Source organism: Neovison vison, chromosome 2, assembly GCF_020171115.1.
Source record: "Neovison vison isolate M4711 chromosome 2, ASM_NN_V1, whole genome shotgun sequence".
In the NCBI taxonomy this organism is placed as follows: domain Eukaryota; kingdom Metazoa; phylum Chordata; class Mammalia; order Carnivora; family Mustelidae; genus Neogale; species Neogale vison.
In genome coordinates this window covers 226,255,561-226,267,845 of record NC_058092.1, presented here as the reverse complement: position 1 = coordinate 226,267,845, position 12,285 = coordinate 226,255,561, and the positions used below count along the sequence as shown (strand labels likewise).

At 40.5% G+C, this 12,285-nt stretch overlaps 1 protein-coding gene and 1 long non-coding RNA gene across 2 annotated transcripts in view; one reads left to right on the top strand and one right to left on the bottom strand.

Annotated features, from left to right (window-relative positions):
* Positions 1-12,074, bottom strand: part of CCDC172 (coiled-coil domain containing 172) — a 55,185-nt gene extending 43,111 nt beyond the window's left edge. The window contains exons 1-2 of the mRNA XM_044240598.1: positions 10,924-12,074; positions 10,651-10,736 (exon numbers count right to left, since the gene is read on the bottom strand). Coding sequence (XP_044096533.1) covers positions 10,651-10,736; positions 10,924-11,002 — 165 coding nt within the window. The 5' untranslated portion in view covers positions 11,003-12,074. The remainder of the gene's footprint in view (positions 1-10,650; positions 10,737-10,923) is intronic.
* Positions 6,121-10,603, top strand: LOC122901143. Its single transcript, XR_006383370.1, has 3 exons — positions 6,121-6,283; positions 8,999-9,100; positions 10,384-10,603. It is a non-coding gene; the product is annotated as an uncharacterized LOC122901143 (long non-coding RNA).
* Positions 12,075-12,285: the final 211 nt, after the last annotated feature.

The window sequence follows — 12,285 nt, the reverse complement described above, 5'->3', positions numbered from 1 at the left end:
TGAAACTGGTGGGTTCTGTTCTTTACTGTGAGCTGACAGCAGTGAAGAAGACAATGACTACTAGAGCAGTTGGGTGCCACTGCCTTGATTTGTGCTAAGCACCAGCGGTTTTACCCATCATCGCCTTTACTTACCATCAATGTGTGCGCAATCACAGTGAAAATGGCAAATAATGCCTTCCCATCATTAAGAAAATAGTTTGACCTCACAGACCTCCTGAGGGAGTCTTGGGGATGCCTAGGTTGCAGGTCACACTTTAAAAACCATAGCTCTTGGGGCGCCTGGGTGGCTCAGTGGGTTAAAGCCTCTGCCTTCCGCTCAGGTCATGATCCCGGGGTCCTGGGATCCAGCCCCTCACTGGGCTCTCTGCTCAGCAGGGAGCCTGCTTCCACCACTCTCTCTCTCTCTCTCTCTGCCTACTTGTGATCTCTGCCTGTCAAATAAATAATAAATATAAATCTAAAAAAAAAAATGCTTTTTTTAAAAAAAAGGGGAGTTTCCTTTAAAAACCATAGCTCTCAAGTGGCAACTGTAACCTCAGGTAAAGAGCCATCAAAATTTGCATGTCTTGACGTAAAGTCTCACATTCCAAAGTGGAATTGTTGGCCACCCTGCTGAAAGAGACCTAAAAGAAGCGAGTAGACACAAGACACCCCTAGCTGCGGGAAGAAGCATTGCAGGCAGAGGAGACAACAGTGCAAAATCCCTGAAGTCAAAGAATGGTTTACAGATTCCAGAACAAAAGAACCCATTGCAAAGGCAAACACCCTTAGAAAAACAGACTAACACCACAAAAATGCCCAGTGCTGTTCTCTAAGGACATCTTGTGCCCTCATCTATTTTTATGCTTCAATAACTTGTGACAAATATGAAGAGGTTTTCTTTACAGAACCACACAGAAAACATCAAAAGTTATTACAAACTTTTTTTTTTAGAAAGGAGAACATCAAGAATTTTGAGTTTACAGTTAAGTTTATACATGGAAGCTGTTTGATGCCAACTCTCAAATTCAGGTAGAGAATCATTATGTAATTTATTTCCAGTTATTCATGGTGTGATGCAGAAGTTGCTTAATGAATGTTTGTTGAATGAATAATTACCCAATGTGTGATTGGAGATATTCAGAAATGAGGAACACAGTTAATTGATTTTCTAAGAAATCACAAAACGCAAAAAGGCCAACTTTTGAAAGGGCAATCTTTTGTGCTGTGTAGTTTTAGGAGGTTAGCAAACTAAATGTACTCTCATGCCTTCTGCACACTGAGCCACTAACTTATTACTGTTCTTTAATTAGAGAACCCTTCTCTCAGTTCCTGGAAAGGAAGTTGTTTTTTTGTTTTTTGCTTTTTGTTTTTTCCTGTTGAGAACACTTCTAACATTTCAGGCTAAACAATTTACTTAGAGTAGCTCTTTGAAGGGAAAGGAAAGGAAGGTGAAAAGAAAAGAGAAACGAGAAGAAAGAAATACAAGAGAAGAGAAGAAAGAAACAGGCACCCTAGTGGAGATTTTATACAATTAGAAACAGTGCAGTAGATTTTCCACTTTGTGGACCCAAGCCAGGAAGTGTGCAAGTTTTGTGATTTATTTTATAGGAACTTCCAAATAGAAAGGCTATCTGGCATACTGTTACAGAGTTTGCTCTAAACTGCTATTACCATGAAATATTCTCCAGATTTTCTTAAGATCATGAAAACAAAGTTGAGAAAAAGGAGTTCAATAAATGCTACATGTAATATTTTTCACTTCAATTAGAAATGTAATCATTTCAGTTCTATCGGTATGAAGAGCGATCACTACTCAGAGACCAGTGCCCCCCAATAAAAGAACTAGAACCATGGACACACCCATTTATCAAACAGCTCATCCTACGACTAGATGTGCCAAATGGCCAATAAGCACCTGAAAAGACGTCAAGCATTATGTCATTAGGGAACTTGAAATATAAACCAAAACCAAAGTGTAAACCAGATACTGTCTCACACCTGCTAAGATGGCTTTAACACAAAAACAAAACAAATAAAACCCCAGAAAATCCCAAGGGTTCATGAGGCTATAGAGAAACTGGAGCCCTGGGATGCTGCTGGCGGCAAGTAGGATTGGAGCTGCTGCCATGCAGTCTGGCATTTCCGTACAAAGTTAAACCTATCCTAACCACAAGACTCAGAAATTCCACTCCTGGATGGAATACCCAGAACTGAAAATGCATGTTCATACAAAAACTTGCAGGCAAATATTCATAGTGACATTATTCATAATAGCTAAAAAGTGCAAACAATCCCATGTCTATGAACTGAGGAATGGGCAGACAAATCTGGTATATCCATTCAATAGAATATTATTCGGCCATAGAAAGGAATGAAGTAGCGATACATGCTACAATATGGATGAACCTTGAAAACATGCTCAGTGAAAGAAGCCAGTCAGAAGAGGCCAGCTGTCCTAGAATCCCACTTACAGGCCACGTGTGGAGACAGGAGTAGACAGACTAGTGGTGACTTAGGGCTGGTGGGGTTTGACGGGGATGGAAAGGAACTGCTAAGGGCACAGAGCTCCTTTTGGGCTGATGAAAATGTTCTGTAATTAGTGATGACTGTATAGCTTTTTGAATAGACTATATTGAATAGACTATAAATACTGCTTTGTAACTTATAAAATGTGTCTTTATTTTTTAAAGTCACATAATAGCTATGTCCCCGCTCCCAGCTTAAGAAATTAAACATTATGTGTACGGCTCAAGTGACCTGTATACCCTTCCCTGATTACATTTATCTTTCAACCCCCATCAGAGATAATCACTACTGATGGTGCTACTTATCATCCCATGCATGTCATTAAACTTCACTAGAAATTTATAATCCCGCATAGATGTTTTGTGTGTTTTTAAATGGTATCATACTTATGTGCCTTCTATAGGTTGCTTTTTTATCATAATATTATGTTTTCAAGATTTGTGGATTTTGGGGGGGTCATTATTAAGTGGCTTTTTCACAATGACATTTAGCACTTAGAATTCTGAGATCATACTCCCAGGAATAATAACTGAATCTGTTAAATGTCTTTGTCTACTTTTTAAAAATCAATCAGGTGATTCCTTCAAACATCTCAAACTCTCATTGAGCTCTTGTTCAAAATAAAGGCATTTTAAGTGCATGTAATAACGTAACGGCTTTTTTGGGACTCCAACATCAAACAACTCTTGCTTGACTGAGGAGTAACTTACAAGGGAAAATCCTGCACTGTATCCTTGCATACATGACAAATCATACTAAGATTAAACGATAAACATAATTAACCTTACATATTCCAACCAACGACAGGGCTTCTCTACATGGTCATTCTGGCTTTGACCACTAAAATATTTCTTGTAGTCAATGTGGTTGCCTCCCAAACATGCATTCCTCCTTTCCTTGGTTAACTATTGGTTTTTGGAAACCTGTACTATCCCTAGACAGCCCACTGAATTTGGGAGAATTTACTACCTTTGATCACAGCTATTGTTATAATTTGTGTATATGAGAAGGTATAGAGAAGGTATCTGATGAGGATAATTCCTTTGCAATTTAGAGAAAGCTTCAAACAAACTTTCTTTTCTCTCTCCCTGATTTAGAAGGTAAAATCATGTGGCTCTGGGAGTTGTTAGTTACTTTTAGGGGAACATAAGGACAACAAGCATTCTGCCATTCTTCTTTATTAATAAAACTCCAATTTTAAGATTTTTTTAAAAAATTTATTTGACAGACAGAGATCACAAGTAGGCAGAGAGGCAGACAGAGAGAGAGAGAGGAAGGGGAAGCAGGCTCCCACTGAGCAGAAAGCCCAATGTGGGCTCGATCCCAGGACCCTGGGATCATGACCTGAGCCCAAGGCAGAGGCTAACCCACTGAGTCACCCAGGTGCCCCCAAACTCCAATTTTATTCAGTGCAGTAACGCATCCAGTTAAAAGTATTTATATTCCTAGGCTCCATTTTCCAAGGTTGGCCATGTGACAAAATTCTAATCCTTAGGATGCAGGACTAAGTCCTTAGAGAGGGCTCTCCTTCTACCAAAACAATGATAAAACCACATGAGAAGTTTTTTGATTTTCATGCTCTCCTCTTCTTCCACCTGGATTCAGATACGATGCCTGCAGACGGAGCAGGGCTGTGACCGTAAGGATGAAAGCCACATGCTCAGCATAGCGAAATGGAAAGAATATACCGCGGTCTTTCACGACTTTCTTGAGCAATTTTAATAAATGGCCATGGATCTCCTACCTCCAGACTTTCTGTAACACAGAAAAAAATAACCCCTTATTCGGTAAAGCCACCGTGGTTACATTTTTGTTAACAAGCAACCGATGCAATTCCAAAGGATATAACGGTAGAATCAAAGGTTGGGTTTTCAAATATTTAAGCCAATCGTTTCTCAATATGTTTAAGCCATTTTGAACTGAATTTCTATTATTTGCAGCCAAAACCACCCAAACTGAGAGGGCCTTCTAAGGAAGGGGTGGTGCTTCTGACTGGCCTTTTAACCCTCAGGGGCTAACCTGCTGCCTGACTAAAGTAGAACTTTACTAATGAGAAGCCCCTGTGATGACAGGGAAACTTCTGCTAACTCGAGGTGCTACCTTGCTTGCATAAGGCCACCTAACAGTAAAAGCAGACGAACAAAGAAATAAAACATTCTTATTAATAATTTCATTAAACACACAGGACACATACGCGTCAAAATTGTTGAACTAGTAAAGCTAGGGTGGCTTTTAGAGAACCACGCTTTTAGTTTCCTGTCACTGTCTCCAAACTTTCCTATAACCTCACCCTTCCCTTATTCTGCTCTGTTTGTTACACTACAGCAGCTAAGAGTGAGGGTTCTCGGGGTTGTCTTATTGGCTGAGTCAGTTAAGCGTCTGCCATCAGCTCAGGTCAGGATCCCAGGGTTCTGGGATCCAGCCTGGCATCAGGCTCCCTGCCCAGCAGGGAGTCCGCTTCTCCCTCCGCCCTCCCCCTGCTTGTGTTCTCTCTCTCAAATAAATAAATAAAATCTTTAAAAAAAAAAAAAAAAAGGAGACTCATTTAGTTAACCCTATTATTACTATGATGATGATGTGACCTCGTGCAAGGTACTAAATTTCTCTGGATCTCAATTTTCTCAAACGAATAATGGAGTAATTCTATCTCACAGGGTGCTTGAGAGAGTTAATTGAGCTAAGGTTTGTAAATACTTCGCATAAAGTCTGATTTACAGTAATGACATGCTCAATACCTACTACTTTCAGGGGTTTTTTTTGTTTTTTGTTTTAGATTATTTATTTGAGAGAGCAGGAGCAGCGAGCAGGGGGAGGGGCAGAAGAGGAGGAAGAAGCAGACTCCCCGCAGAGCAGGGAGCTCAATGCCGAGCTGGATCCTATGATCCTGGGATCTTGACCTGTGCCAAAGGCAGCTTCTTAACTGACTCAATCACCCAAGTGCCCCTTATTTTGTTTTCACAACAGAAATATCACTCCTCGGGACACCTGGGTGGCTCAGTGGGTTAAGCCCACTTCGGCTCAGGTCATGATCCCAGGGTTCTGGGATCAAGTCCCACCTGGGCTCCTTCCTCGGCAGGGAGCCTGCTACTCTCTCTGCCTCTGCCTGCCTCTCTGCCTGCTTGTGTGCTCTCTCTCTCCTTCTCTCTGACAAATAAATAAATGAAATATTTTAAAAAAAGAAGAAATATTATTAAAAAATAAGAAAAAAAAAGAAATCTCACTCCTCTCGTCTAAGGTGAATTCTTACCGTATGCTCTAGATCCCACCCATCCTCCTTCCACCTCCTCAGGGGCTTTTAACTACGGACTGTATTTTCTCTCTAGTCTATGTTCAACCTCTGTCTATAGGCCCCGTCCCACTAATATGCGTAACAATGGCCATGAGAATGATAATGAAGATGATGGGGCTTGACGCATAGATAGAATTGTCCTTTGTTGAGGAAGCACAGCTCCTTGATAAAAGGAAGAAAATGGGAGAAGATGGGTTTTCACTTAGGCAGGGCTGGAGATCAGCAGGGGGGGAAATAAAATATTTCTTGGTGGAAGGTTTCTATTTTCTCTGAAACAAAAGGCAAAGTTATCTCCTGAGAGTTAAGTAGTTCCGAAGACAGGATCAAATATAGGTGCAGACTGAAATAGTCCTTAGAGAGAGTGAGAAAGGAATGCAGTAGCCTTTCCAGACCCTGTGCAAGTCTCCGAGGAAGCCGAGGCTCACATTCGTGACTACTAGATCCAGTCTCTGCCGGAACTGCCTGAGGGCCAACACTGTAGCAGGTAATTGGGTCACTTGGAGTTGCACTGTTGTCCGCGGATTTAAAAAAAAAAAGGACAGAGGTCAGGAGGAAGAGTGGAATGACCAGTTCGAAGGGCAAAGGTGAGCACCCAGCGAGTTAGCGGGCTAACATAAAAGAGAAGTGGTGACAAGATGGTAGAACATAGCACAAGCCACCATAAACCCGTAGAGAAATGGCCTGGAATTAGCACTGGGGAGTAAAGAAAACATCCACCAAACCTCTAGGAAGTACTTTGAGTGTAAAAGAAAAGTCCTCTATAGAATGGACTCCAACCTCAGAAATACACTGACTGACTATGGAACTGTACATATGACCAAAGTGAATGTAAAAGAGACAATAAGCCAAAGTCCTATACTACCATTTTCCAGAAATCAGCTGTACATGTTTAGGACAGGAGGGATGTTCCTTAAAAGACTTCAATGTGAAAAAGTCAGAGAAAGTGCAAACAACTAAGTGAAGTGTCCTGGTCAGAATTAATGAATCTATACATAGGAATGTGTTAAATTGTGATAAGCAGAATTTCATATTATTTTCTAAAATTGGGATTAAATAAATCACATGTACTGCTATTTAAACAATGTTACAGGGAAGAAATAATGTTCTTTTATTTATGTTTTTAAGTAACTTTTAATTAATTAAATTATAGAAGGATATAAATTTTTCTTGATGCAACTTTTACAAAAAGAAAAATCTCTGTAACAAAACTCTATTTCAGTATTATAAATGATAACAACTTGTGATTTTGTTCTCTCCCTAATTAGGTAATAGAGTACTAACCGATACGACTTTGCCTGCTGGTCTCCGAGGGCTCCTAAGTAGGAGGGTCCCTAACTGGCAGGGGTTTTATCATCTTAAAAAAAAAAAAAGGACTGGGCACAGTTTGAAGTAAAAGAAGTCACCTTAAGTTACTTGTTTATTTCAATATAATGAATTAAAAAAAAATTCATGCCATATTATTTTATTATTGTTATAATTTTTTAAAAGATTTTATTTATTTATTTGACAGAGAGATCATAAGCAGGCAGAGAGGCAGGCAGAGAGAGAGGGGGAAGCAGGCTTCCCGCTGAGCAGAGAGCCGGATGTGGGGCTTGATCCCAGGACCCTGAGATCATGACCTGAGCTGAAGGCAGAGGCTTAACCCACTGAGCCACCTGGGGAGCCATCCCTATTACTGTTATAATGTTTATATAAGTTAAAAGTGAGAGGAAAAATGAAACAAAATAGCTTTCCACCATTTACTTTCTTTTGAGACAGTATTGCGTTACATTAGGTTTTATATAACATGTTTATACAGATTAAATAGTCAAATTTTAACTATATACTATTTTTAAAATAGAAAAAAAAATAAACTTTTAGATGCTTAGAAGAAACTACAAATGTTCTGGGAGCCCTTAATTTTGATTTGCTCTGTCATCCATACCTCAAAACCTTTATCAGAGGCTTTAGGTATATTGGTAAGCATTAATGCAAATCCAGGGCATATTCTCGTCTTTCTGTTTTCATATTACCAAACCTAACCAGCCATACTGCGGCTCTCCAACTCACAAAGTACGCATACTACATAATCTGAGATTTTGCAACCACATATTCTAAAGGACTCATCGAGCCCTGAAAGGCAAATGCTATCATTCAAGTTCTAATTACATGCTACCTGGGTTTTACAGAACAGAAAAAAAATGAGTATTGCACCTCCTAAATACATTTTTTGACCAAAAGCAACTTCCAAAATAAGTGCCCCAAATATTGTCTGAATGTATCACTGTACAAACAGCACAAAGCACTGGCCTATTCAAATTATGTTCAAGTTTCTCCCAATGCTGCTTCCACTTGATAAATTGGGTCAATAAATGCCAAGTCAAATATCCAAGTAAATATATTTTCATTGTTATTGGCAGACATATAATTAACTCTGAGAATAAAAGATACAAGAAATCAATTTATGATTACTTCTTCAGTTCCTCCCATTAGTCATCTATATTATAATTGTGGTTCCACTTTTAAAATCTTTATCCATACATACTCACACACACCATTTTGACTATATTATAAATCAAATTATTTCAATTACAAATTAGTATTGTAGAAACGGTGAGCCTTATATGTTAATTTTATTAGTAAGATACAATCATACTATTACCCATGTATATGAGCTGATTAAAAAACAATCCACATTTAAGAGCTTATATTAATTAGAAATTACAGCAGATGTTTCTAAACAATGTTAAGGACTTGCTCTGTCTTTTCTCAAGCATAAATATTTGAGTCAACATTTTTATGTATGTGTATTTTAGCAACAAATTACATTTCCATTTTCAACAAAACAGGCTGCTAAAAAAGAGAAATAGTATAAAGAGTAAACCTATATTTTTTTCAAAGAAGACATATAAAGAGCAAACTTTTTAATATTTGTTATCTGTCAGGTCAGCATCTTCACCAATCCGGGAAAAATACATTTTGTAGAAAAACTTACATAAGTGACCTTTTAAAAGCTGCCCTAAACTAACTGCAAAAGCTTCAGACACATTATTACATGTGGATTTTATGAAGAAAAAAAGTCTAAGAAGAGCTCAAGAAATCCGTTTTAGTAAAATATTCTGTCATTACTCAGTTGTTACTTTCATTATGGTAGCTTAATTGTTTTTAATTATATATCATGGGCAAGTCCTCTAACCTCTGTGTTTCCTCACCCATAAAGGGAGATTAATAATGGTGCCTCATCATAGGATTCCTGGCAGGGTTAAAGGAGTTAACATGGGTGAAGCATTTAGAAGAGTGCCCAGCATACAGTAAGTGCTCAGTAAGTATCAGCTAAGCATTACCAATTTGTATGTTTTGCCTATTACTTCCAAGTTTCCAGTTACCAATGCTTAAGTATCTGAATTCTTTTTAAACAAAAAGAAAGCTACGTCATGACATTCTTAAAGCTCTGCCCTTCCCATCAGCTTACAGTGTTCCCAGCTACTTGATCTGCTACTCACAAGCAAAACAGGACCTAGGGTCTCACTTGAGTAACAGTCCGAACTTCTATTTTAAAGGACAGCACTCTCCCTGTTATCTTACTATTAGTAATCGTTAATTCATTCAAACACCAAAGTAAAGTAGGGGCGAGGCCCTGGACATAAGCTATGGAAACATAAGATGGTTAAGAAAAAAATTCCAAATACATTGCTTCCAAAACAGTAAGGGGGTACAAACACAAATTCAAGTAAGTACTCTTGTTTAATTTTAACATGGTACCCTGAACTGTAATTTAAAAAATTTCCAAGCTGCCCAAGGGTGGGCTTCACAGGTGACATTTGAGTAAGACCTGGCAGAAGAGCCGAAACTCACCAGGTAGAAAAGCGATCGATGACTACTTTGTTCACAAAGAAAACTAGAAATTCCTCACCCTGGTAAGTTAAAATAGACATTTTTTAAGCAAACAGTCTTCCTCAAAACAGATTTCCCACTGCACAGGGCTCGCTTAGTTTATCTCTAGGTGTTGAATAAATATTTTTGAGTGACTGTCGTCCCGTATTCCCCCATAGGCAAGGTTATCATTCGGGCATGCTTGGATGATGTTCTTAGCTCCCCTCCTCCCAGGGCTCAGAGAAATCTTCCTAAAACCACTTTTATCACACCGCTCCCTGATCAAAAGCCTGGAATGCTTTCGTCCTATTCCCAGATAGCCGCTCTCTGCTTTGACTAGATTTCTCTCCCAATATGCCTTGGGCATGTCTCCCTTTCATTCATATCCTCTCTCTGTCCCCAATACTTTTCTCCTATTACTTATTTCTGCCTTTCCAGAATTCTACCCACCCTTCAAAATCTTCCTTCAGGAAGCCATTGGATTGCCTTGCTTCTACTTAAATAACATAACTTTCCAAATGATGCAGAAAAGAGAGACGCTAGTGAAAAAATTACACTTTAGGATGAAAGAAATGTCCCAAATGTGGTAGAGAATTGAAAAATACAAAAGGCAGAGACTGGCTGGAAAGTCACATTCCTACTGTTACATCAACAGGGCACACTTCTTCAATTATTTACTATTTAAAACGTATACGCTGCACCAACTACTTATTGAGCAATTATTTTTTCCAGTGACATCGGGCTCTTTTAAAAAGTCAACCATCCCACACCATGGACCATCAAGTCTCCATTCCTTAAGCTGGTTTCCTTGGGATAAGGGCCTTGTTGGAATGAGTATCCCTGGACCTGGAGTTTGGAATATTATCCAGCAAGAAGGCACTGCACTAACCAGCCCAGGGGTACGCTTCCTACTTGAAGCACAACTAGTTAAATAATAAAATATCTTCAAAAAGGCAATTTCGAATAGATTTTTTTTTCAAGCTCTCCATGTCAAGCTACCTTAGATTCCAACTTGGCTTTCTCCTCGTTCAGCAGCTCGGCTGCTCTCTTCACTTCTTCACGACATCTGTTTATCTCGGACCTTACTGGAATACAAAGGAAATCCTTAAACACCTCTTCTAGCTTTCTGGAGTCCCCAGGCCTGTGCACGTGGGCAGCCGAGCCCCCTCCCTTCTCCGCCCGCGCCCTGGGGGCTGCCTTTCGCTCCGAGCCCCCACCTGGAGGAGACAAGGGCGCCCCCCACCCCCCGCAGCGGGCGGCCGAAGCACCCACCTTCTCGGATCACGCGGCGACCCTCCTCGGCCTGATGCTCCGAGAAGATGATGTGCCGAAACAGGGACTCTAAACTCATCTCGGGCCTGGCTCCCGCGGATCCGTCGACGCCTTTCGGTCCCTCGGGCGAGGAGTGCGAGGGGCACTGCGGAGTGAGGAAGGAGGGCGGTTCGGGGCTATCCCCGGGCTGGCCTGGACTCTGGATGGGCGAGGCTAACAAAGGACAGCCGTTCACCCCCCTCGCACCCTGCACCCTCGCCCTGCCTGGGGCAGAAGCCCGGCTTTCGTTCCCGACTGAACGCAGCTCCCCCCAGTCGAGGCCCCGGGCCTTCGCGGGTTTCCTGTCTGTGCTGGTGGCAAATAAAAATGGAGGCGCCCAGGTATGGCGTCTGAGCCGGCCTAGGTAGCACCCCTCGGTGTTGCTGGCCTTTCCCCTCCACCCCCTCCCTTTTTTGGGCGAACGTCCTCACAGGGTTCTGTCTCACGGTAATCCGTGTACTTGCTAACAACAGCGTGGGCTGGAGCCCTTCCTGCAGGCCGCAGCAGGGACCTCCGGTTGGCCTCGCCGGGTGGGGACTGAACTACGGCGTCTCGTTGGGTCCAGTCTGCGTCAGGGGCTTCGCTTTGGCCAGGTGGCCCCAAAAGTCTTAAGGCCGTACTTGGACTTGTGGTGATCTTTCTCCGAGGCGCAAACACCCGGCATTATGAAGAACTAAGTACCCGTGATTCTAAATATAAACTGCAACGTCTTATCCTTTGACTGTGGCAAAGACTGCTATAAATGTGCAACGTCTGACATTCCGCCTTAATCATTCCTTTGTAATCAGGGCATATCTTTTTAGTCTGCTTTAAAATTAATCATTGCCTTTTGTAATCAAGCTTCAGTAATATTAACACTTCAATATCTGCACAATATGTGTCAGAGACCAAAGTGGTTGCTAATTAAAGCTTAAACATGAAAGGCACCTTTGGGATTTTTGCATGGGATTTTCAAATTAAAAAATAAAGCATTTTTAGTTTTAGTAGGCCAAAATTGTAAGATCGTAATAAACATTTGACTTTTTTTTCTGAATGTAGAACTGACATTGGCTAAACTTCAAAAAACAATGTATAGTTAGATTGTGTTAGAATTGAAAGAAGATAAATGTGAATTCTATCGCATCACCTGTATAAAATTCTTAATATTTCATTAATGCTGTAGCATAGTGTGCTGTAAATTTTAACCTATTCCATATTTCCACCTCAATTTCCATCAAGCCATGTAGGCATAAAACTTAATTTTTAAACTGTATTACAAAAGAATACTTACAGAAAAGTGTAATGCTGTAGAAAAGAAATATCCATAAACATACCATTCAGAAG